A 27750-nucleotide genomic window follows, 5' to 3' on the forward strand; every position below is an offset into this window, starting at 1 on the left:
TTTTCCGACCCCGACGGTATTACGTTTGGAGGCCTAGGGAGTCTTTCCTTTCCATGCCCTCCCCGGCCCTTGTATCCTTTGGCAGATACTTTCATTTTTCGAATTGTCGGACCCCTTCCATTTTTTCTCTCTGATTAGTGTTATATAGAGGAAGGTTGCCCAGTTGTACTTCCTCTTAAAACAATAATCACCACCACTTGCACCAGGCCTCTTCGTAGGCCACACGCTATTGCATTATTGAATATTGTAATCTGTCCTGCCACCACCACCACCACCTCCTCCCCCTACTGTAATAGGCATAATAGCCCAGTGACTTTGTCCTTAGCACTCTTAGGAAAATTGGTTTGATGAGTCTGAGTCTAGCATTAATATCAGTTATTTGTGCGTGGCTCCTTGCTAGCATCTCTGCCATGACTAACTTCTAGGCTAACCTGAAGTGGAAGATATTGTACTTGATGCTGGCCCATGTGAGTTGCCGTTATATCTGTGCGGTCTAACGAACAAGGAAGTCATTTCACGGTTACAACCACATTGAAGTCCATTACCGTGTGAAGGATCGTGTGTCATCATGACATCCGTTCCTTTCATCTTCGAATATACTCTCCTCCTTTCCACTTTCTCGGCAGAACTTGATATTCACTAGACTCACGCCATCTTATACGGACATTATTAAAAAATATAGATGAGGAAGCAAAGAAAGGATTAAAGTACAGTCGACACAATAGGACAATAAGTAAAAAGTCATAAATTATATCACCGTTGGGTTCGCAATCGCCTTCTGTGCTGAAGTTTCTCCTATCGAATCCCGAAACAGTGAATTGATATTTAAGCGTGCATAAATGCGAGTGACTCTAGTCAACAGATTTCCTAGTACGCGTAGCTATTGTGGAACAAAGGGTACCATACGGTTCCAGTCTCATAGCTATATACATATAATTTGAGTTTTGTCTGAACTTCGGTTAGAAGTTTTATAATAGTGTTATGAGTCGATCGCGCTCGGAATGAGAAGAAAACACAATTTGTAAACTTCCGTTATGGGCAGAATTTAACGAAAAATCGCGTTTAAGATTAGGAGGGAAGAATCTATAACCTAGGATATAAATACTTTTATTCACACTGGATAAAACAATTTAGGGTAAATCTATAAAATAATTACCAAATATCTCCGTTAATACTGATCCTATTGATAAATTATACATAGCACAAGTTGTAGAGAATCTTGTACGTACGTAAAAAAGTGATCGTTCGACCATTAATAACGCAAAGATGTACGAGTTATTATTTTTATTTATTCCCTGTATCCTATCATCGATTAGGCTGCTTACAAAATAATCCTTTGTGAAAAAAAAGAGAAAGGATGAATAGTAAAATTCCCCCTGTCAGGGGGGGCGGTAGAATAACACCCACGGTATCCCCTGCCTGTCGTAAGAGGCGACTAAAAGGGACCTCAGTGGCTCTGAACTTTGGAGCGTGGGTTGGCGACCACAGGGCCCTCAGCTGAGTCCTAGCATTGCTTCCACTTACTTGTGCCAGGCACCTCACTTTCACCTGTCAAACCCGACCTCCCTCGGTCAACACTTCTTCTTTCCCGACCCCGACGGTATTACGTATGGAGGCCTAGGGAGTCTTTCATTTCCACGCCCTTCGTGGTCCTTGTCTTCCTTTGCCCGATACCTTCATTTTTCGAAGTGTCGGACCCCTTAAATTTTTCCATCTGATTAGTGTTGTATAGAGGATGGTTGCCTAGTTGTACTTCCTCTTAAAACAATAATCACCACCACCACCGAATAGTAAACTCTGATCGTCTATGATTCATACCTTTTCATCCTAGCAGAAAGGTTGCTGGTTCCGATACCTTAATATATTGTCAGTCCCAAAGCGGATCGTGGGTGAATGACTGCATGACGCGTGATATAGAGGAGTGTATTTTCACTTTTAATCAATGGATTATTGACTTTTATTGCATTTTATTCCATATTTTAATCACTTTATTGAAAATAATGGTGAGTCGTATCCACTGATTATTTTAAGTTCAAATGCAGTCCTCAAAAGAAGAAAAAAAGCGCATGTTATCGTGCAAGATCTTCGCAGGTACATTTTTTCGGAAACAACTGGACTGTCGCCATAAGGCTTTTCTGTGTCGGGGAGACGTAAAGAAAATTGAGAATAATACTTGAAAATACATACGTAATGTTTGTTGAGGGTATCCATAAGGTATGAATCCACATGGGAGGTGAATTACTTTTCGATAATAATTACCCCCTGCGGGTGGGGGACGCACATGTAGAATACACCCGCGGTATCCCCTACCTGCCGTAAGAGGCGACTAACAGGGGCCCAAGGGGCTCTCAACTTGGGAGTGTGGATAGGCGACCACGGGGCCCTTAGCTGAGTCCTGGCGTTGCTTCCACTTACTTGTGCCAGGCTCCTCACTTTCGTCTATCCTGTCCGACCTCCCTTGGTCAACTCTTGTTCTTTTCCGACCCCGACGGTATTAGGTTTGCGAGGGCTAGGGAGTCTTTTATTTTCACGCCCTTCGTGGCCCTTGTCTTTCTTTGACCGATATCTTTATTTTTCGAAGTGTTGGATCCCTTCCATTTTTCCGTCTGATTAGTGTTATATAGAGGATGGTTGCCTAGTTGTACTTCCTCTTAAAACAATAATCACCACCACCACCACCACCACCACCACCCGACGGTATTAGAGCATTTGAGGCCTAGGGAGTCTTTCATTTCACGCCCTTCGTGGCCCTTGCCTTTCTTCGTCCGTTACTTCATCTTTCGAAGTGACGGATCCCTTCTTTCTTCTTCTTATCTCTCTTTATTTACCCCCCTGTGGGTGGGGGACGCAGACGAATAATACAACCACGGTATCCCCTGCCTGTCGTGAGAGGCGACTAAAAGGGGCGACCAAGGGATGATTGAATTAAAACCATGAAACTACTTTTGATTCGTACCATCACGCGGGGAACACCATGGGTTGCCTGTACTTGCGAGTTGTACCACTATATTCGGTACGAAATGGGTTTATGATTAGTAGCAGCAGAGAGTTGGTTCCCCTGTGGGTTTCCAGTACCTGTGAATCGTACCCACGTGAGCAACACCGCGGGTCTGGGCGTTGCCTGTGAGTTGTACCACTATATGAGCGACACCGTGGGTCTGCGTTGCCTGTGATTAGTACCCACTATGTGAGGAACACCACGGGATAGTGTGGTTAGTACACCTAGGTGAGGAACTTCATCGGTTTGCGTTGGCTTTGAGTGGCGCCATTGTGTGAGAAACACCATAGGTTTGCGTTACCTATACGAAGTACAATACTTGTGAGTAGTACCATCTTGTGTGGAACACCATGAGTCTTCGCTACTTTTGATTAGTACCCCAACATGACAAATACCATGGTTCAACTTTACTCGCGACATGTACCATTCTGAGGGGCTTTAGACCTGGATTTTGGACCCCTTGAGACATCAAGCATCCTCGATTCAGGATTGTGCTTCATGAGTGGTCCCTTGGTTAGTAATATAAATTATCTATGATCTTTTTCTGAGTTGGATCCACTCTTTTTTTGTTTGCTCGTGTTTTTGTTTTTTGTTTTTTGGTTCATGTCCATCCATTCCTTCTTCATGACGATTTTTTTTATTTTGATCAGTGGATGATTTTGATTTTCTGTTGTCATTTCTTTTCGTACCATTAGGGGCCGGTGACCTCGATGTTAGTCCCCTTTAAACAACAAGCATCATCATCATCATCATCATCATCATCATCATCATCATCATCATCATCATCATCATCATCATCATCGATAATAATTAAAATTAAGTCTAATGAAATATTAAATGTGAGTAACATTCAATGCACTCATACGTCGTGATAGATTATACATATTCATCGTGTTCAGTGGATAAATTTTAATTTATCACTTCATCCGTTACCACCAGGGGACGATGTTGCGAGATATAAGTGGAGAGATAGCGCTGGATCACATTAGTAGACGAATAATCTTGATGGAGTTTTTATAAGGAGGAAATATAATATAAAGTTGGAATTAAAGAGGACAAATGAAGGGAAAAATATATTCGTTTATAAGAACAGGAATTAGGTAAGGGAATAATTTACCAAGGGACATGTTCGACATATTTGAAATCGTTTAAGAAAAGACGAAACAAGCAATCGATAGGGAATTTGCCACCTGGTTGACATTCTTACATGCAGATCAGTGTTGACTGATTGTTCGTAAAACCATTATCATCATTGTACTTTACACATTCCATGCACATGATGATTTACAACCGACAAAGGATTTTTAAAATCATTTAGATACCTGTCACTTAAAACCTATAACAGGAATAACAAAATGGAAAACATTTTCTTTTTTTTTTTAATGACAGACCACCGACGAGCAACCTAAACACTTTCCAACCACTGACAGGTAGTGACCACGAACCTGCTACGCAGGCGTAGCAGGGGGAGAGCTGATACTCCCACGTGGCGCGTCCTAGGTGGCGGATAGAGGGGTCCTAACCGGCCTGCCGGCGGACTTGAGGGAAATAAAATACCTCTCGCGGAACAAACACACTACCCCTTGTGGGTGGGGGACGCACATGTACAATACACCCGCGGTATCCCCTGCCTGTCGTGAGAGGCGACTAAAAGGGGCGACCAAGGAATGATTGAATTAGAACCATGAAACTATTTTTGATTCGTACCATCACGCGGGGAACACCATGGGTCGCCTTTACTTGCGAGTAGTACCACTCTGTTAGGTACTGAATACTTTTATGATTCGTAGCACTCAAGCGGGGTTCAGTGTGGGTTTCCAGTACCCGTGAGTCGTACCCATGTGAGCAACACCATGGGTCTGGGCGTTGCCTGTGAGTTGTACCACTGTATGAGCGACACCGTGGGTCTGCGTTGCCAGTGATTAGTACCCACTATGTGAGGAACACCACGGGAATGCCGGCGCCCGTGATTAGTACACCTAGGTGAGGAACCTCATCGGTTTGCGTTGGCTGTGAATGGCGCCATTTTGTGGAAACACCATAGGTCTGCGTTACCTTTACGATGTAGGCCTACAATACTTGTGAGTAGTACCTTAATGTTTGGAACGCCGTGAGTTTACGCTACCTGTGATTAGTACCGCAGCTTGAGAAATACCATGGTTCTACTTTACTCGCGACATGTACCATTCTGAGGGGCCTTAGACCTGGATTTTGGACCCCTTTAAACATCAAGCATCCTCGATTCAGGATTGTGCCCACGAACCTGCTACGCAGGCGTAGCAGGTGGAGAGGTTATACTCCCACGTGGCGCGTCCCAGGTGGCGGATAGGGGGGTCCTAACCGGCTTGCCGGCGGACTTGACGGAAATAAAATACCTCTCGCGGACCAAACACACTACCCCCTGCGGGTGGGGGACGCACATGTAGAATACACCCGCGGTATCCCCTGCCTGTCGTAAGAGGCGACTAAAAGGGGCGACCAAGAGCTGACTGAATTAGAACCATGAAACTAATTTTGAATCGTACCATCACGCGGGGAACACCATAGGTTGCCTGTACTTGCGAGTAGTACCACTAAATTCGGTACGAAATAGGTTTGTGATTAGTAGCAGTAAAAGCCTGGCCTGGTGGATTCCAGTAGCCGTGCGTCGTACCCATGTGTGCAACACCGCGGGTCTGGGCGTAGCCTGTTAGTTGTACCACTATATGAGCAGCACCGTGGGTCTGCGTTGCCTGTGATTAGTACCCACTATGTGAGGAACACCACGGGAATACCGGCGCCCGTGTTTAGTACACCTAGGTGGTGAACCTTCTCGGTTTGCGTTGGCTATGAGTTGCGCCATTGTGTGAGACACACCATAGGTCTGCGTTACTTGTACGTATTGCAATACTTGTGAGTAGTACCATCTTTTGTGGAACACCGTGAGTCTTCGCTACTTCTGATTAATACCCCAACATGACACATACCATGGTTCTATTTTACTCGCGACATGTACCATTCTGTGGGACCTTAGACGTGGATTTTGCACCCCCTTTAGACACCAAGCATCATTGTGCTTTATAAGTGGTTCCTTGGTCGGTAATAATGTTATTTTCGATCTGTATTGAGTCCGATCCACTGGTTTTTGTTTGTTTGTTTTGTGTTTTGTTGAGTTCCTGTCCATCCATTCATTCTTCATGCCATATTTTATTTTTATTTTGGTCAGTGGATCCCTTTGCAATTTTTGTTCTTTCATTTCGTACCATTAGGGGCCGATGACCTTCGATGTTAGGCCCCTTAAAACAACAAGCATCAACATTATCATCAGGATTGTGCTTCATGAGTGGGCCCTTGGTCAGTAATGAATTATCTATGATTTTTTTAGTTGGATCCACTCCTTTTTTGTTTGCTCGTTTTTTGTTGTTTTTTTTGTTTCATGTCCATCCATTCCTTCTTCATGACGATTTTTTTATTTTGGTCAGTGGATGATTTTGAATTTTTTGTTGTCATTTCATTTCGTACCATTAGGGGGCGATGACCTCGATGTTAGGCCCCTTTAAACAACAAGCATCATCATCATCATCATCATCATGACAGGTAGTGAAACGTTTCTTCAAAATATGGGAAGTAAGGTTCATTGTGTCTTTTCTTTACGGAGTCGCCTTCCTTTGGTCTATCCATCATTTTCCTCATATTTAATTATTGTTGGATTGAAAACAAACCGACGTTCTGATTTCTGTCTGCCATCATGATATCCTGCTTATGTGATTCATTAGTTGAGATACAGTGATCTTCTTAATGATATGTTTTTTATGTGGAGAAGTTTGACATTGCATGTTTTTTATATTTTCTTAAAAAACCACTTACCAGTGACGATAATACCTGACCAATGGCTGCTCGGACAAGATATACATTCCCGCTTTAAGAAAATTGAAAGCAAATTGTCTGAGCATGTGAACCTCGCCAACATCTTGCACAGTATAACAACGTTTACGTGTGGAATAAAGTTAGCATATAAATCCCTGACTAATCTACCTCCGGTTTTAATATTATGAACTCTGAAAGGCCTTGATTTCCATGTCTTATTTTTTATGTCTTTGTATTGAGTGAGAGTCTTTGATGTTCATGTGAGAAAGTTACTCGCTTAATTTATCGATGCAAATGATGAAGGTAATATTAGCAGCTGGAACGAATTGTACTCAAGAGAAACCAAGTGGAAACTAATAATTAACTCCTTTCTCACCATACCGCTGCCTTAAGCTCACGACGCAATCCTTTCTATATATTGATATTTTGCTTTTCGAACGAGCATGTGAAATTAACATTTAGAGAGCATTCTAGCTGGTTCTGCCTGACATTCCTTGTCTGAACAATACACCAAAAGAAATGGGAGCAACATAAGCTTTAGGATTTAGCATGAACTTGCCCATCATTGTGAAATGGTTTGTCAAGGAGACGCTTGGAGTCTCTAGCCCCTGAAATATAATGGCTTTCTTTTGAATAAGTTCAAAACATTTAACAATATAGTTAAGTCCTATAGTAATGTTACACAAGATCGTTTTCCATGTTTGCATAGCCTTGCCTATGTCAGCAAGATTATCGGCTCTGAAAATATGTAAAATCCAGCATAGATTACAGGTGACGAGCAGCTAATTGAAATCTATAATTTCCCTGCATTCAAGTAAAGCAACATAGAAGTCCGGTCATTGGATGAGTTTTGGACTTTTAAATTGTCATTACATTTCGTCTCATTTCGTACCATCAGGGGCCGATGACCTAGATGTTAGGCCCTTTAAACAATAAGCATCATCATCATCATCATCATCATCTTCATCATCATCGTCGTCGTCGTCGTTGCCGTCATCATCATAATCACATAAAAGTCCATATATTCTAGTTTGCCTGAACATGTATGTATGCAATATAATTCCCTTAATTCAATGCACTAAATATACGTTTTATTCTCAGCGTAGTTTATATTTACTAGTTTTGTTTGTACTGTTCCTTCCTTATAACATTATTAAAATGTTTAAAATGGCATATATGTGTTTGGTTATACCGAAATTGCAGTATTTTTTAAAATAGAAGAGAACATGTTCACCACGAACCTGCTACGCAGGCGTAGCAGGGGGAGAGGTGATACTCCCACGTGGCGCGTCCCAGGTGGCGGATAGGGGGTCCTAACCGGCTTGCCGGCGGACTGGAGGGAAATAAAATACCTCTCGCGGACCAAACACACACCCCTGTGGGCGGGGGAGGCAGACGAATAATACACCCACGGTATCCACTGTCTGTCGTGAGAGTCGACTAAACGGGACGACCAAGGGCTGATTGTATTAGAAATATGAAACTACTTTCGATTAGTACAATCACGCGGGGAACATCATGGCTCGCTTTTACTTGCGAGTGTTACCACTCTGTTAGGTACTGAATAGTTCTGTGATTCGTAGCACTCAAGCGGGGTTCAGTGTGGGTTTCCAGTACCCGTGAGTCGTACCCATGTGAGCAACACCACGGGTTTGGGCGTTGCCTGTGTGTTGTGTCACTATATGAGCGACACCGTGGGTCTGCGTTGCCAGTGATTAGTACCCACTATGTGAGGAACACAACGGGAATGCCGGCGCCCGTGTTTAGTACACCTAGGTGAGGAACCTCATCGGTTTTCGTTGGCTATGTGTGGCGCCATTGTGTGAGAAACACCATAGGTCTGCGTTAGCTGTACGAAGTACAATACTTGTGAGTAGTACCATCTTGTGTGGAACACCGTGAGTCTTCGCTACTTTTGTTTAGTACCCCAACATGACAGATACCATGGTTCTATTTTACTCGCGACATGTACCATTCAGTGGGGCCTTAGTCGTGGATTTTGCACCCCTGTAGACATCAAGCATCATTGTGCTTTATGAGTGGTCCCTTGGTCAGTAATACTATTATTTACGATCTTTTTGTGTTTGATCCACTGTTTTTGTTTGTCTGTTTGTTTGTTTTTTGTTTTTTGTAGGGTTTATGTCCATCCATTCATTCTTCATGACTTTTTTTTATTTTGGTCAGTGGATTAATTTGAACCTTTTGTTATTTCATTTCGTACCATTAGGGGCCGATGACCTCGATGTTAGGCCCCTTTAAACAACATGCATTATCATCATCATCAGAACATGTTCATTGGAATAAAAACGACTTGTGGGTCCGTCCATCACTGTCCTCATATTCGCGTTCACATCCTTCCTGCACTCTTGCATCGGGCAAAGCTTTGGGGAGTCTCCCTGCACTAATACACTATGTGCGGTATAATGTGATGACGTTTCCGCTCTCAATCAATCAATCAATCAATCAATCAATCAATCAATCAATCAATCAATCAATCAATCAATCAATCAATCAATCAATCAATCAATCAATCAATCAATCAATCAATCAATCAATCAATCAATCAATCAATCAATCAATCAATCAATCAATCAATCAATCAATCAATCAATCAATCAATCAATCAATCAATCAATCAATCAATCAATCAATCAATCAATCAATCAATCAATCAATCAATCAATCAATCAATCAATCAATCAATCAATCAATCAATCAATCAATCAATCAATCAATCAATCACCATTTATCTGTTGTCACCCAGGTGGCAGATTCCCCATTAATTGTTGACCTCGTATTTTCTTAATAGATTTCAATTGTTGTGTTTGTACTGATCAGAGCTCTAACTAGTGCAATGACTTCCTCAAAATATTTATCTATGATTCGTGAGGCAGATAATCCAAGCATGTCTCATTCACAGTGTTTAACTTTTAGTTTTACTGCCCAAACACAAACAGTTTACTGATTTTTATTCAGTAGTTAGAACTTCCATGTCAATGAAATTTCATATTTATTTATTTCCCATAAATATTTGAAATCCATTCATTCACAATATTTTCTGAGCTTCGATGGCGTATCTCTCACTGCTTCTACAATGAGCTAATTATTTTGTTCTTCCATTGTCTTCACTGCTTATTTTATCTCTTTTTCCGCTGTTCAATTCCATATCACAATGTAATTTTTCACTCTTACAATATACAATTCTCTTTTAATTTCAAATCGAAGTACAATGAATCGTTTGTAATTCCAGCTTTTGGTTCTTGAAGTTTCTTTTAAATCTTATTTAAAACCGGTGGTTGGTATTTTCGCAGTTGTTTGTGCCTTGGTGAGAATACACCTCGTGGCTTGAAACCATGTCATATCCAACCTACAAGACTAGATTAGTTAATCAGATACTTCTGATATTTTTCGCACATCGAGATAAATCAATTTTTATCAGCCTACCATTTCTTGATATGAGACAGATACCAGTCATATAAGAGGTCAGTTCCACTAGTAAAAACTGAAGTTAATTGCGGAAATACGATATAGTAGAATACTTTATAAGTACGGCTTCCTGTACAAAGATATATTCTACTGTTCTAGTATTTAGTTCAGTATAGTTTCCAGGATAAATGTATGTGTTTTTCTCTGTCGTTCTGGTTTACAGGATCCTGTGCAATGATGTAATAATACTAGTATAAAGTATAGTTCATTTTTTACTATTGTACTGCTGCCAAGTTCAATGATTTCCAGAGTAAAATCATATTGCTTTCCACTCATATGCTGGTCTACCGTCTCCTGCTAGACATTATTACACTGTCATATTCATGTCCACGACCTTCATCTCTTAGGTGACTGTTCTGACACACAGCTTTTATGAGCCAAATACATACTAAATTCAAAATAGAGTCGTGGTAAGGATTAGGTCGTCCGAGCAGCCATTTACAGTACAATATCCAGTTACAATTTCCATAACAGGTCTATTTGAAACTACCTGCTCGTGCTCTTCAGTGATATTTTTCAGCTAAATCTGACATGTGGAATTGGTTTCATGGTTCTAATATTGTTTTATTGGTCTTTACTTTCTGGATAATGGTGTTATATTGTAAAGTGATGTGAATTTCATTTCTGTTGTATTATAAAAGTAATCTCAACTAAAAAAAAATATTCTTGTTCTGTTTCAGCTCTTGTTCCCGCAACCTGCCATCGCTGCAGTAGATCCTCGCCGACAACTCTCTCTACAGCAGCAGACACAGATATTAACGGATGTGCAACAACACCATCAGCAACATCAGGCAGAATCGTCGCTGTATACAACGCAGATTGAGTTCGGAGGTGAATCACAAGCGACCACAACAAGCACGCAAAAGCCGTTCGTTTACACTCAGCAGACTCAGTTCGCCTCAAGACTGCACAAGTCCGAAAATCTGCCTTCTCCACAGACATATGTACGGCACTCGACAAGACCGGGACAAAGATCGTCCCGTTTTGAACTTAATAGATCCAGATCTCAACCAGTTACTGAAGCAACCACGACGGAGTCCACAAAGCAGTCTCCACAAGAAAAATTACGTTCCTTGAGAAGACGCCCTGCTCAGGATGCAACAACCACTACACCAGACCCCTATCAGACTGATTCTCGACCTCGTGCACGACTTCTAGACCAAAATAAAGAAACTGATCTTCCAGATCAAGTTTATTTACAAAATGAAAGGCAAAAGTTATTACAACAGTTGAAGGAGTACAATCAACAACAAAAACTGCTCTCCGCTCAGCGAGAGAAGCTCCTTGCCGAGCAGGCCCAGAAATCTGAAGGATTACAGGAGTCGCGTGCAGTTCCTCAGATACAGTCACTATCGAATGACAATCCATTAAAGGTACAGGATTCAAAATCACCCACATTGAATCCTTTAAGAAAACAACAGCAACAACAGCAACTCCAAGCTCAGCTTCAGAAGCAGTTCCAGCAACAGTTCATTCAAAGACAAGAATTGATAAGGAAGTTAAAACAAGCACTTTCCAACGCACCTCCTTCAGCTAGCAGTGGAAACAATTCTTCACCTGTGTTCCTTCCGAATGGACAACAGTTGCAAGTACTCCCATCCCCACGCGATGACCCTTCTCTCTCTTTTCTCACTCAGGACAACTCACAGCCGGCACAATCCATTGCTGCTCGTTCAACTGTGGTGCTTCCACAGACAACAACAGAAAGACCTCCAGAAGTGTTATTTCAGGAACTCACGAAAGGTGTTTTACCACCAGGAGCTCAGTTTGAAGTTATACGACACAAACAAGATGGGGGTCTTGAGTCTGTGGGAAATTTACCAGCCAACCTACCCAACAAGAAAGTAACTTTCGTGTTTCTAGAAGAACAGCCAGATGGAACAGTCAAAGTACAGGGAGTCAGAGGAAACAATGAAGGTCAAGGTACTCCGCAGGAGGCAAATCCAGCAGTAGACGTTGATTCTATAATCGAAAAGATACAGAAAGGTGATCTGAAACTACCACCATCGGCACAACTTGCCGGGAGTCCGTCGGTACCAACAGGAATACCTGTTTTAGAAACAACTCCGCAGGAATCGGTGTTGTCTCCAACCTTCATTTCAAGATCATCATTGGAAGCTTTTGCAACTACTCAAAGACCGAACAGTTTGTTAACGATTTCATCAACTGTAAAACCGTCTCAATCCCGTTACTCCAATTTCGAACATTCTTTTAATAGTCCAGATACAGAATTCATTCCGTCAGTAACGATTCCAACACAAACAGATTCCACCAATACAGAATCTCCTTTCATTTTATCCGACACGCAATTCGGTCAAAAGAAATTCACTCCATCACCGCCCGATCAATCGCCTGCAATATATCATAATCCCTATGGTGCAGATGGTAAAAACTCTGAGACGCTGTTTGTTCCAGCATCATCATCACAGTCAGCCTTGTCTTCAAGAAATCATTTCATTGTTCCAAATCAGTCTACGACTTCACATAAAACCAGCCAGAAGCTATCGAGTTCAATTCATTTTGAAGAGCCTTCCATAGCATCCTTACCGGTATTACAACACGCGACACAGGAAACACATACTCACTTCTCCCCAACCCCAAGTTCCGTATCTACAGTTCCCTCCACTCCTTCTGTTACTCCCACACCGCCGTCCAAATCCACGACCTCTTCAACAAGAACAAAACCTCAGCGAGGGAAATTTGTGCCCACCGTACCGACGCCCCAAGAGGATGCTTCTGGGTCAGAGGCAGTGCGCCCAGTGTATAAGAGGCCTGAGTCTGATGAGGGCACACATGGTTCACCTACAGTACGCAGCGTCCCGAAGAGTAGTGAGGTACGTCAGAATGTAGTGTTCCCCAGCGCCCCGGAATATCGGTTCAGTGCCAACAGTACCAAGTCTACTCGTGGAAAGTCATCCTCGACGTCTAGTTCATCCAACAGCAAGTTGACGCTGTCGCAAGTACTGAAGAAGGAAGGGCTTTTCGCCATGGCTAAATTTCTCAGGGAGTCCGGGCTCGACAGTATCCTCAACGACACAGGTAATATAAATACAGCCAAATCTCTGTATAACGAATTTCGATATTATAATAATAAACTCTCATTAAGGAATAATAGTGTACGTTGCCAGAACATTTCCTATATTAACGACGTTTTTCGCATACATTACATCAATGAAGCGATTGTACTGTAGAAACGCCCTGTTTTATCCGCCTGCTTCCACTTACTTGTGTCTGCCTCTTCCTTTTCTTATATCCTATCCGACCTCCTTGGTCAATTCTTGTTCTTTTCCGACCGCGGCGGTATTAAAGCACTCGAGGCATAGGGAGTCTTTAATTTTCACGTCCTTCGTGGCCCTTGTCTTCCTTTGGCCGTTACCTTCATTTTTCGAAGTGTCTGTCCCCTTCCAATTTTTCTCTCTGATTATTGTTATATAGAGGATGGTTGTCTAGTTGTACTTCCTCTTGAAACAATAATCACCACCACCACCACCCTGTTTCAACGACATGTACCTTGAATTTTAATGGTTCTTGGAAAGCGATAAGCAGGTCCTTTCGAATAGTACGAAGTAACAGGTATGGCTAATGATCCGAGGATGGGAATTTATATGAATCGATGAAAGCCCACAGGCTTTGGAAGCAGCCAGTCTTCCTAGTTATTTTCTAGTGCGTGGGTGTAATGTACTTATGTTACCTGTTTAACGTAACTCAATAAGTTTGGAAACAAAATTAACAGCGTTTAAAGATTTGGATGATGAAATGAAATAAACAGTAATTAAAAAATAAAAGATTTTCGTGACCTACGCTGGCGGGAAGTATGGGTATTTGAAACTGTATGTATAAATGATAATACCGAGGAGTACTTTAACACAGGCCTGCGCTCGTAGTGTGAGGAGTTTGTGTATTACTCTCCATATGTGAGGTTTCTTCTTCTTCTTCTTTTATGACCACATAGGATCACTTTAGTCAGTCCGTCGTTCAGGTCTCTTTGAAGGGATTGTTCGGGCTTTGCGGTCCTCCCAGTACTTCTTCAGACGCTCCGATCTTCGTGCCCTTTCCTCAGTTGAAAATGTGCGTGTTGTTGGTTTGTTTTGTGTAAGGGTAAAGCGGAGGTTTGTATTCTTGAGTTTTGTATTCAATTTTATCTTATTTTTGGTGTCTTCTGTTGTAAGGCCTATTTCCTTCAGATCCTCTCTTACTTCTCTGATCCATTTACATCCTGTTGTGGTATTTTTTGAGACGAGATTGTGTTGTACTAGTTGTTTCAGAAGTCTCGAGTCCTGCATCCTCATGATATGTCCAAAGAATCCCAGTCTCCTCTTACGCATAGTATCTGTAATGGGTTCTAGCTCTTTGTACACGACTTTGTTAGGTATTAACCGCCACTGTCCATCTTTCTGATATTTTTTGTTGATACAGGTTCTTCCAATCCTCCTTTCAATTTTCTGAAGTCTGTCAGTCTTTGATTGTTTATTCAGGTAAAAGAGTGTTTCTGCTGCATATGTAGCTTCCGGTTTTATAACTGTGTTGTAGTGTTTTATTTTTGTATTTATTGATAGACATTTCTTTTTGTAGATATCCCATGTTAATTTTTGTGCTTTAGCTAATCTATTTGTTCTTACTTGGATTGAGATTTTTTCATTTAAGTTATGTGTTATTACTTCTCCAAGATATTTAAACTGAGTTACTATTTTGATTTTATTACCATTTATGGTGACTTCTTTTAGCTGTGTTGGTTTTTGGGGCATAATTTCTGTTTTTTCAAATGATATTTTGAGGCCAATTTTATTTGCAATGTTTTGAGGTTTATAATACAAACGGATATAGTTGGACTTGTTCTTGGCTCATTGACCTTGATGATGGTCCCTTAAAACTACAATGATCATTGTTGAACACTTGCTTAATTGTGACAAAGAAGTTTACGTTAAATGTCCTGTTCAGCTCATGATCATTCTAAATGAACTTCCAAGTTTAGGGGCCGATGACCTCGATATTAGGCCCCTTTAAACAACAAGCATCAACATCATCATCATCATCAAACTTCCAAAGATACCAACAATTTCGACAAATTATGTTATGTTGTTGCTTAAGTCTATGGGCTTTTTTAACGACGTTGACGTCAACAGCCCGATGCGTGCATGTATGTATGTATTTATGTCTCAATAAGTGAATGAAGATAATACTGTCCACTCCCAAACATGTTTAAATAGCTACTGAGGCGAGAATATTCGTTTATTTTATAATTGTTGTTTATATTCAGAATAGTGTTACTAATGAAACACTGTTTCACTGATACAGGTTAATGCAGGATGACACACACGCACACAAAATTATACTTGAAGAATTTATAACAGCAGTTCACTAATTAGTGACTATTTCCAAATTCTCTAGACCTCACAACTGATCTCCAACGTGCTGGTGCTTACATGGAACGGGCGACCCTTCCGTAATCTTGATTGACGCGCCGTATATTTCACTTGACTTCGTACGCACAGCCACTTCCCGCAGCAGCTCCTCGCAGACAACGTTCGAACACACCAACTTTGGCTCTCACTAGATATAACGAGTACATCCTTGGCTCGACTCCAGATAAGTCCGATAATTCACACAATCAATTAACGTGACCACTCCGCACACAGAACTACTCAGAACCTATCACTCGACAAGACAATAATACAGCACTAACTTAGCATCAATCTCTAAATAAACACAACTCTCCACTCCAACATTACTAAAAGCGAAAACACTTTAATATTCCTCTCCAACACACTATTGTCGGTCAACGCTGTCTGCAACACGGCGACTCTCGCAACAACAACAACAACAACAACAACAACAACAACAACAACAACAACAACAATAACAATAACAATAATAACAATAACAATAATAACAACAACGGTCTGTCTGCGGTAAGCCTGCTCTTTTTACCTGGTGAAAAGCATTTGATAGGGTGGATCGTGGGAGACTACTGGCAAAAATGAGTGCAATTGGACTAGACAAAAGAGTGACTGAATGGGTTGCTATATTTCTAGAAAATAGATTTCAGAGAGTTAGAGTAGGTGAAGCTTTGTCTGACCCTGTAATAGTTGAGAGGGGAGTTCCTCAGGGCAGTGTTATCGGACCTTTACGTTTTCTTATATATATAAATGATATGAGTAAAGGAGTGGAATCGGAGGTAAGGCTTTTTGCGGATGATGTTATTCTCTATAGAGTGATAAATAAGTTACAAGATTGTGAGCAACTGCAACGTGACCCCGAAAATATTGTGAGATGGACAGCAGGCAATGGTATGTTGATAAACGGGGTTAAAAGTTAGGTTGTGAGTTTCACAAATAGGAAAAGTCCTCAGTTTTAATTACTGCGTTAATGGGGTGAAAGTTCCTTTTGGGGATCATTGTAAGTATCTAGGTGTTAATATAAGGAAAGATCTTCATTGGGGTAATCACATAAATGGGATTGTAAATAAAGGGTACCGATCTCTGCACATGGTTATGAGGGTGTTTAGGGGTTGTAGTAAAGATGTAAAGGAGAGTGCATATAAGTCTCTGGTAAGACCCCAACTAGAGTATGGTTCCAGTGTATGGGACCCTCACCAGAATTACCTGATTCAAGAACTGGAAAAAATCCAAAGAAAAGCAGCTCGATTTGTTCTGAGTGATTTCCGACAAAAGAGTAGCGTTACAAAAATGTTGCAATGTTTGGGTTGGGAAGAATTGAGAGAAAGAAGAAGAGCTGCTCGACTAAGTGGTATGTTCCGAGCTGTCAGCGGAGAGATGGCGTGGAATGACATTAGTAGACGAATAAGTTGGAAAGGCGTTTATAAAAGTAGGAAAGATCACAATATGAAGATAAAGTTGGAATTCAAGAGGACAAACTGGGGCAAATATTCATTTATAGGAAGGGGAGTTAGGGATTGGAATAACTTACCAAGGGAGATGTTCAATACATTTCCAATTTCTTTGAAATCATTTCGGAAAAGGCTAGGAAAGCAACAGATAGGGAATCTGCCACCTGGGCGACTGCCCTAAATGCAGATCAGGATTGATTGATTGATTGATTGATTGATACTGGTATCTTCGGGGTGCGACCAGGCATGAGAACGTTCTATTTTCGTCTTCCAGAAAATCCACGAAGATACCAAACGAAAAACACAGGACAGGCATTGGCCGGCACAAGTCCTCGGGCTGGCAGGAGGTCTCCGGCCTAACTCACTCATCCCCTTCAGGAAATACCACAAGAAGGCTGACAGTCGCACGCAACAATACTAAAAATGTATCAACGAACAAAATATCACAAAAAAAATAATCGAAATATTGTTTACATAAATATCCTATAAATGAATGACCATCGTAACAGCCTTCGGTTTAAAGGGTCGAAGGTTAGATTGTTAGTCTGGTTAAAAGTTTTAGGCGCGTCTAGTTAATTCCTCTGGCTCTAGGACTGGGTGTTTTCGTCTTTATACACATTTCTTCATTTATCCTGGACCTTAACTTATAGACCACCACAGATACATCTCTCCACATGGGACTGCCGTCAGGGCATCAGGTCATAAAAGTGGTCCGAGTCCAAATGTGTGATATCAATCACGCCTGTGATCTTACTACTTTGTGGTAAAAGAGGAATGAGGAATTGTAAAGAGGATCGGTTTTAATCCTTAGAATCCTGACGATTAGAAATGTGATATTGTCTACCAGTTACAATGTTCACGCCTTTGTTTTGGAATATTTTAAGATAGTACTCGCTAAGAAATGGCAGACGCCTTAATCAAGGAAACACTCCGACATTTGTCTGGTGTGTGGCAATAGACTCATCAGTTCAGTTGCCACACTTTTCCAAGACGCTGGCGGACAGGGGCCGGTGAGTCACCACTGGTGTCAAACACTGATAAATTTACGATTGAAGAGGCGTAAAGAGCTTGAATATTTTTAATATTTGAAATGTCTGCCTCCGTAGCGTAACAATGGCAGGAGGGCTGGTATGTGGTTGAAATGATACATGCAGCTCCATTGGGGGTGTGCATGAAAAGAGCTGCACTACCTCGGGATGAGGGCAGGAATATACTGATATTTGCAATAGACGAAATTCAATTATGGTTTAATCTGAGAATTTTTTAAAGTATAACAGCCAAAGGTAGGCATTTATACAAGTAGAACCATACATTTCCATACTGCATCGTCACTGCATTGTCCAACAAAGGTAGTTTGCAATGGTGTTTCATCGGCAAGCTAGCCACCAGCGTCTTGGAAAGGTGTGGCAGTCCAATTGACGAGCCTACTGTCACAATGAGACGAAACGCTGGTAATTTCACAGTTAGAAAAACCTGAGGATCGTGAATGTTTTTGAAGTTTGAAGTCTGTCTTATAACTAAGGGGTGGATATTGTTGAAATGTCGAATTGTTTCCCCCTTTAGCATCAGGCAGTTGCTTAGTAATTCATCCTGCGATATAACACTTTTATATTTACGTTATTTTGCATTTTTGGCCGATTCGGGACGATCAGTCATTATTTCAACTTCCAAGAAGGTTTAAGGGCAATAAATAGTATTTTGAAGAATTGTTAGACAATTTTAATTTTTTAAATGCATTGCATGTACAGTATTCTTTATTAGACGGATTTAAGTCCACAAGTTTCAACAGAAATGTTTTAAAAAAATTTCTTACATATAGTGTCTTAAGCACAAGAAATTCACTAGCATTCGCACCCGCCCCTACAACCAGTCATTCACATCCATGTGCTTTAAGGTCAAGAATAAATGGGAACGAGAAGGGATTGGAAACAACAGTTATATAAATTTCCATTTCAGTAGAGAGTAGATCTGTATGTATGTTTAGTCATCAGCCCGAAGGCTGGTTGGATCCTCAACAGTTCCGCCATGAGCTATCATAGATGGCGTAGGCATCACTGAAGAGGCGTACTAGGGAAATGAGGAGTGAGGTAGTTTCCCGTTGCTTTCCTCACCGAGCCAGAAGTTGCTATTACATATCAGTCTGCCGAGCCCACTGAAATGCATGCACCAACCGACCCTATGAGCAACAGTTTCACACCATTCATAGCAGGGACTGGTTGTGTAAGGAATGGCATTACTAGCATCGCTCATACCTCAGTCACTTTCATTTTGTCAAAGCCAAGGTTAAGACAGAGACAGATCAATGAAAGTAACAAAATTGCTCTAGCCCATACCAGAAGATATAGTGAACTGTAAACACTAGGTCCTACCAGCAAAGGCATAGAGTAATTCTATGCGAGAAAAAATGCCAGAACTGAAACCACCACAAAGTGTACGTTTAATTCAGCTAGTAACCCCCTATGGGTGGGCGACGCAGATGAGGAATACACACACGGTATTCCCTGCTTCTCGTAAGAGGTGACTAAAAGAGGCCCAAGGGGCTCTCAACTTGGGAGCGTGGGTTGGTGACCACGGGGCCCTTAGCTTAGTCTTGTCATTGCTTCCACTTACTTGTGCCAGGCTCTTCACTTTCATCTATCCTGCCCGACCTCTCTTGGTCAACTCTTGTTCTTTTCCGATTCCGACGGTATTAGAACATTCGAGGCCTAGGGAGTCTTCTATTTTCACGCCCTTCGTCACCCTTGTCTTTCTTTGTCTGGTACCTCATTTTTCGAAGTGTCGGATACGTTCTTTTTCCTTTTTCCTTCTCTCTCTCTACCCCCTGTGGGTAGGGGACGCAAACGTAGACTAAACCCACGGTATCCCCTGCATATCGTAAGAGACGACTAAAATGGGCAACCAAGGGATGATGATATTAGAATCAAGAGATTGCTTGTGATGATGATGATGCTTGTTGTTTAAAGGGGCCTAACATCGAGGTCATCGGCCCCTAATGGTACGAAATGAAATAACAAAAGGTTCCAATTAATCCACTGACCAAAATAAAAAAAAGTCATGAAGAATGAATGGATGGACATGAACCCTACAAAAAACAAACAAACAAACAAAAACAGTGGATCAAACTCAAAAAAGATCGACCAAGGGACCACTTATAAAGCACAATGATGCTTGATGTCTACAGGGGAGCAAAATCCACGACTAAGGCCCCACAGAATGGTACACGTCGCGAGTAAAGTAGAACCATGGTATCTGTCATGTTGGGGTACTAATCAAAAGTAGCGAAGACTCACGGCGTTCCACACAAGATGGTACTACTCTCAAGTATTGTACTTCGTATAAGGGAACGCAGACCTATGGTGTTTCACACACAATGGCGCCACTCATAGCCAACGCAAACCGATGAGTTTGCTCACCTAGGGGTACTGGTCACGGGTGCCGGTCCTACGGGCCCCGTGGTGTTCCTCACATAGGGAGTACTAATCACAGGCAACGCAGACCCACTGTGCCGCTCATATAGTGGTACAACTCACAGGCTACGCCCAGACCCGCGGTGTTGCTCACAAGGGTACGACGCACGGGTACTGGAAACCCACCCGGCCAGCGTCTTTACTGCTACTAATCACAAACCTATTGTGTACCGAATTTAGTGGTACTACTCGCAAGTACAGGCAACGCATGGTGTTCCCCGCATGATGGTATGAATCAACAGTAGTTTCATGGTTCTAATTCAATCATCCCTTAGTCGCCTCTCACGACAGGCAGGGGATACCGTGGGTGTATTATTCGTCTGCGTCCCCCACCCACAGGGGGTAAAGGGAGAGAGATAAGAAGAAGAAAGAAGGGATCCGCCACTTCGAAAGATGAAGTAACGGACGAAGAAAGGCAAGGGCCACGAAGGGCGTGAAATGAAAGACTCCCTAGGCCTCGAATGCTCTAATACCGTCGGGGTCGGAAAAGAACAAGAGTTGACCAAGGGAGGTCGGATTGGATAGACGAAAGTGAGGAGCCTGGTACAAGTAAGTGGAAGCAATGCCAAGACGCAGGTAAGGTCCCCGTGGTCGCTAATCCACACTCCCAAGTTGAGAGCCCCTTGGGCTCCTTTTAGTCGCCTCTTACGACAGGCAGGGGATACCGCGGGTGTATTCTACATGTGCGTCCCCCACCCGCAAGGGGTAGTGTGTTTGGTCCGCGAGAGGTATTTTATTTCCCTCAAGTCCGCCGGCAAGCCGGTTAGGACCCCCCTATCCGCCACCTGGGACGCGCCACGTGGGAGTATCATCACCTCTCCCCCTGCTACGCCAGCGTAGTAGGTTCGTGGAAGAGATTGCTTGTGGTTCGTACCATTATGTTGCGGAACATTATGGGTCTGAATGTTGCTTAAGAAAGAGATAATCATGTGTATTCCACAGGTCTGTTCCGTTGTGTTCAGTATGGTCTGCGTTACCTATGAGTAGTACCACTTTATGTACAACGCCGTGGATCTGCGTTGCCTGCGGTTATGTGAGAAACACCACGGGAATAGTGGCGCCCGTGATTAGTACCACTATTTGAGGGAAACCATTGGTCTGCGTTATCCGAGAGTAGTATTATTATGTGAGGAACACCATGAGATTGTGTTGCCTGTCGTCGTTACCATAATGTGTGATGCACCGTGGGTTTGAATTGCCTATTATTAGTACCACTATGTCAGCGACCCCATGAGTATACGTGGCCTGTGATTAGTTCCACTAAGTGAAGAACACCACGGGAATACCGGCGCCCGTGATTAGTACAACAAGGTGAGGAACACCATCGGTCTGCGTTGTTTATAGGTGGTGCCCTTATGTGCGAAACGCTATGGGTTTGTGCTACCTGCGAGTGGTGCCATTGTGTGTGACATACCATGGGCTTACATGACCTGTGATTAGTACCACCATGCGAGAAACATTGTGGGTCTACGTTACCTGTGATTAGTACCCCTGTGGGAGGAACACCATTGTGCTGTTTTACTAGTGATTAGTATCATTGTGAGGGGCCGGTGACCTGGATTTTGAACCCCTTTAGATAATAAGCATCATCCCAGTAATTAAGACATTTGAATTGGATCCACTGATTGTTTTTGTCTCTCGATCATTTTCTCATCACCATTCGTTTTAGATTCTAGTCAGTGGATATATTTCGAAGTTTTAATTTGCATTTCGTTACACCTCGTACCATTTGGGGCCGATGACCTTGCTGTCAGACCGCTTTAAACAACAATCAAAGTCATCATCATCATCATCAGTTCAGCTAGTGAATGAATTTGGGAACGACATGTTTACAGCAGATGGGCGTGTTTCATTTTGTACACTGTGCATCGTTAAAGTGAGTGTGGAAAGGAATTTTGTCGTAAAATAGCACCCTGAAGGAGAAAAACAACTGAAATCTGTAACGAATTTGAACACCAGGAGTTCCCAGGTACTTAGGGGCCAAAATTCTAGCACTACATCCAGCAAATAATTAGGGTATGTCCATATTTACATGTACTTACAAGAAAATTAGGAGGTAATTATTTCCGGATTAACACACCCCTGTGGGTGGGGGCGGTAGAATAACACCCACGGTATCCTTTGCCTGTCGTAAGAGGCGACTAAAAGGGGCTTCAGGGGCTCTGAACTTTGGAGCGTGGGTTGGCGACCACGGGGCCCTCAGCTGCGTCCTGGCATTGCTTCCACTTGTGCCAGGCTCCTCACTGTCATCTATCCTATCCGACCTCCCTTGGTCAACTCTTGTTCTTTTCCGACCCCGACGCTATTAGGTTTGCGAGGGCTAGGGAGTCTTTCATTTTCATGCCCTTCGCGGCCCTTGTCTTCCTTTGGCCGATACCTTCATTTTTCGAAGTGTCGGACCCCTTCCTTTTTTCCCTCTGATTAGTGTTATATAGAGGATGGTTGCCTAGTTATACTTCCTCTTAAAACAATAATCACCACCACCACCACCTTTCCGGATTAACAAAAGCTGTGCGGAGAATGTAACTGGGATGTATTACTTTTAGAACTATCAGAATTGAGTATGATCAAATATTTTAAAATCTTTTTACTTATTTTATAGCATTTCCCCAGAAACTTAAGGGCATTTTAATCATTAAAGTGATTTTCTAGGTCATTAATGTCCACTATTACTTTTAAAACATATGTAATATATGCACAAAAATGAATATTTGAAATTTTGCTAGAACTGAGAACTGAGAAAGCAGCGGCTGTGGACTTTATATTAGGTATCGTTCACTTTTCATCTGGAACTGAATGAAAAAACCACTGAAAAGCTCTGTTTGGAAGATCGCTAGAGGGGGATAAAAACAAACACATCTTCTCATTCGTATGGTCAAGCTTAAATGCACCTAACTCCCGACCCTAAAACCAGTGTTAAATTCTTTACATATCTAGAAATAATTGAACGAAGGCGGGATGATGCTAAGCTAGAGTGCACTGACGGTCAGTTCTTCGCAAGAACCTTATTTGTGGCTTTTAATCATCACTATTGCTTGCCGGCACTCTAGGAGCATACAAGACTACACAGTCGAGTAAAGCTGAAGACTCACCCCTGCTGCCCCTTATCGATCCTCGCTGAAGCACCCTCACACACTCCGAGCCCCAGAGCCCCAGAGATATTACAACTGTTATTAGAACTCACTGAGAGTATTATGAATCTTTCTCAAGGAGAGAAATTGTTCACACATTATTACAACCAAGCACGTGGTGGAGTTTCATGAGTCCCTATGTTGCGCGAATTTGTTACCAATTTAGTGCGATTTCCCAAAAATACCAGTCTCTCCTTGGAGACCGGATTCACGCCCTATTTATAACACTTGTTAGCAAAACTTTACAAGCAATATTTAAACAAATAACATAGTACAGTCTGCGGTATGAGGAATTCCTTTGTAACACCATCGAAGGAAGAATTGTCGGGAAAAGACGAAGAGGACGACCAAAAGTATCTTATTTCAAGTCCCCCCTGTGGGTGGGAGTGGTAGAATAACACCCACGGTATCCCCTGCCTGTCGTAAGAGGCGACTAAAAGGGGCCTCAGGGGCTCTGAACTTTGGAGCGTGGGTTGGCGTCCACGAGGCCCTAAGCTGAGTCCTGGCATTGCTTCCACTTACATGTGCCAGGCTCCTCACCTTCATCTATCCTATCCGACCTCTCTTGGTCAACTCTTGTTCTTTTCCGACCCCGACGCTATTAGGTTTGCGAGGGCTAGGGAGTCTTTCATTTTCACGCCCTTCGTGGCCCTTCTCTTATTTTGGTCGATATCTTCATTTTTCGAAGTATCGGACCCCTTCAATTTTCCCCTCTGATTAGTGTTATATAGAGGATGGTTGCCTAGTTGTACTTCCTCTTAAAACAATAATCACCACCACCACCACCACCACCTCTTATTTCAAGAAACTGCTTCTGAAGATGAACTGCGAGACCTATGCTGAGTTGAAAAGAATATGATGATGATGATGGCAGATTTAACCATAATGGATCAGGGCCACGAACCTACTACGCTGGCGTAGCAGGGGGAGAGGTGATACTCCCACGTGGCGCGTCCCAGGTGGCGGACAGGGGGGTCCTAACCGGCTTGCCGGCGGACTTGAGGGAAATAAAATACCTCTCGCGGACCAAACACACTACCCCCTGCGGGTGGGGGGACGCACATGTAGAATACACCCGCGGTATCCCCTGGCTGTCGTAAGAGGCGACTACAAGGGACGACCAAGGGATGATTGAATTAGAACCATGAAACTACTCTTGATTCGTACCATCATGCGGGGAACACCATGGGTCGCATATACTTGCGAGTAGTATCACTAAATTGGTACGAAATAGGTTTGTGATTAGTTGCAGTAAGAAGCCTGGCCTGGTGGATTCCAGTACCCGTGCGTTGCACCCATGTGAGCAACACCGCGGGTCTGGGCGTAGCCTGTGAGTTGTACCGCTATATGAGCGGCACCGTGGGTCAGCGTTGCCTGTGATTGGTACCCACTATGTGAGGAACACCACGGGAATACCGGCGCCCGTGACTAGTACACCTAGGTGAGGAACCTTACCGGTTTGCGTTGGCCATGAGTGGCGCCCTTGTGTGAGAAACACCATAGGTCTGCGTTCCCTGTACGAATTGCAATACTTGTGAGTAGTACCATCTTGTTTGGACCACCGTGAGTCTTCGCTACTTTTGATCAGTACCCCAAAATGACAAATACCATGGTTCTACTTTACTCGCGACATGTACCATTCTGTGGGGCCTTAGACGTGAATTTAGCACCCCTTCAGCATCATTGTGCTTTATAAATGGTCCCTTGGTCAGTAAAACTCTCAATAACTACCTTCTTTTTGAGTCTGATCCACTGTTTTTGTTTGTTTGTTTGTTTGTTTGTTTTTGTTTTTTTGTAGGGTTCATGTCCATCCATTCATTCTTCATGACATTTTTTGTTTTATTTTGGTCAGTGGATGAATTTGAATTTTTTGTTATTTCATTTCGTACCATTAGGGGCCGATGACCTCGATGTTAGGCCCTTTTAAACAACAATCATCATCATCATCATCATCATCATCAATGGATTAGGGTGATCTTACCGAATTCTCAGGCAACAGTCACACATTGCAGGGTAAAATGGTATGTTCTCTAGCCTAAAAACTCAAATTATTTACGTTTTAAAAGCACATTATTGTCTCGTAACTAGTATGCACTCCTCAAATGCGCGTTTATTGGTATCAATCATCAATATGCCTTGTTGCTGTCGTCACGCTAGTCTATTCAGTGAAGATAACTTCCTTTGGGAATTATTGGAATGTATTCGTGTTTGGAGTTATTTGGTTACTTTCTCTCTTAGCATTCCTCTTTTCCTTTTTCCGAGAATTTTTCCATCGTGTATGGTTGTCAGAAGAGTGTTTTGTTACGTTTGATGTGCCGAAAAGTGTGCGTTTTATTTCCTAATTACTGGTGTAAAAGACTTCTTTTACTCTTGAAGTTTTCTCGGAATTTCCACGTAAGCGAGTTCATCTGACCATGTATTTTGTAAAATTATTCTTCACTACATTCACATTTGGCAACGAAATAAGAGAGTTTGGTTTTCGAAAGAACATATGAACTTATGAGGCAGTCCTAAGGTTCCGGCTGATATTAGACGGTTGAATAAGGAATGACAAATGCATTTGACATTTATAGATTTAGAGAAGGCTTTTCATAATGCATACTGGACTAACCTTTTTGAAATTCTTGACAGAATTGGAATGAAGTCCAAAGGATGAAAAGTTATGTATAATATGTACGAGGAAACAAATTGCAATGATAAGAGTAATATATATACATAGCAGAGAATGAAGAAATCAGGCATGCATGTAGAAAAGGATTCCCTATTCACGGTGAGGAAATTACAACTTTATCGGAATGAGGAGAAGATTTGCTAGGGGCTTTACGTCGCACCGACACAGATAGGTCTTATGGCGACGATGGGATAGGAAAGGCTTAGGAGTTGGAAGGAAGCGGCCGTGGCCTTAATTAAGGTACAGCCCCAGCATTTGCCTGGTGTGAAAATGGGAAACCACGGAAAACCATCTTGAGGGCTGCCGATAGTGGGATTCGAACCTACTATCTCCCGGATGCAAGCTCACAGCCGCGCGCCTCTACGCGCACGGCCAACTCGCCCGGTGGAGAAGATTTGGAAGAGATGTTGAATTGAATGGATACAGTTGTAAAAACTGAATTGGCCTATACAATGGCAATAAAAATATAAAACAAACATGATGGAATGTAGTAGATATAAAGTCAGGTGAAGCACATAATACAAGGCTAGGAAATTAAATCATGATGGAAGTACCTGGCAAGTAAAATAAACAATGACGAAAGAAAGCAGGTAGTACGTAAACTCTAGGTTAGCATTAGCAATGAAAGCGTTGTTGAGTACGATTATTTTACTGACCCGAAAGGAAAATATATGCGTACAACCCAGATTGTCGCTTTTGGAAGTATTTGTTTGGAAGGTGACACTATATGAAAGTGAAATATGGACGATATCTGCTACAGAAAGAAAGAGAATAGAGGCCTTAAAAATCTGATATTATAGACAAATGTTTAGGGTGAGAGGTGTCGATCGGATTACAAATGAAGTGGTGTAGGTATGAAGAGAACTATTTGGCGATGTTTTATTTGAAGGAGGGAGAAGTTGGTTGGTCACATTCTGAGACTTGCAGGGCTTGCTCACTTAGAGCTAGAAGAAGGCGTATATAATTTTAAAAGAATCGCACTCGTACATTTTCTCTGCTACACGGAAAATTATAGAATCATGGATATGAGTTTTTGGCTTAGAAGACGAGAGAGAGAACGAGTACAGATTACTTGGTTATTCCCCTCTTAGTAGCCTCTTACGATATGCAGGGGTGCATCCTTCGACTATAGCCATAGGGGAGATAAAGAGTTCCGATAAATTGAAAGAAAAATGAGTGTATCCAAAAAATAATGGTAAGACTCATGATTTGTGAGAAAATGGGAGACGTTCTAGACCTCGTAAATACAACTAATTTTGTTCTTCTTATTATTATTAGCTAGCCCTGTGATGTAGAGGTAGCGT

The 27750-nt window shown here is 42.2% G+C and overlaps 1 protein-coding gene across 1 annotated transcript in view; it reads left to right on the forward strand.

The window, feature by feature from the left end:
- The window catches only part of LOC136872195 (putative mediator of RNA polymerase II transcription subunit 26), an 80093-nt gene that overhangs the window by 11562 nt on the left and 40781 nt on the right, over window positions 1–27750 (forward strand). The window contains exon 2 of the mRNA XM_068227362.1: window positions 11011–13369. Coding sequence (XP_068083463.1) covers window positions 11011–13369 — 2359 coding nt within the window. The remainder of the gene's footprint in view (window positions 1–11010; window positions 13370–27750) is intronic.

The sequence above is a fragment of the Anabrus simplex genome, chromosome 4, assembly GCF_040414725.1.
Source record: "Anabrus simplex isolate iqAnaSimp1 chromosome 4, ASM4041472v1, whole genome shotgun sequence".
Taxonomy (NCBI): domain Eukaryota; kingdom Metazoa; phylum Arthropoda; class Insecta; order Orthoptera; family Tettigoniidae; genus Anabrus; species Anabrus simplex.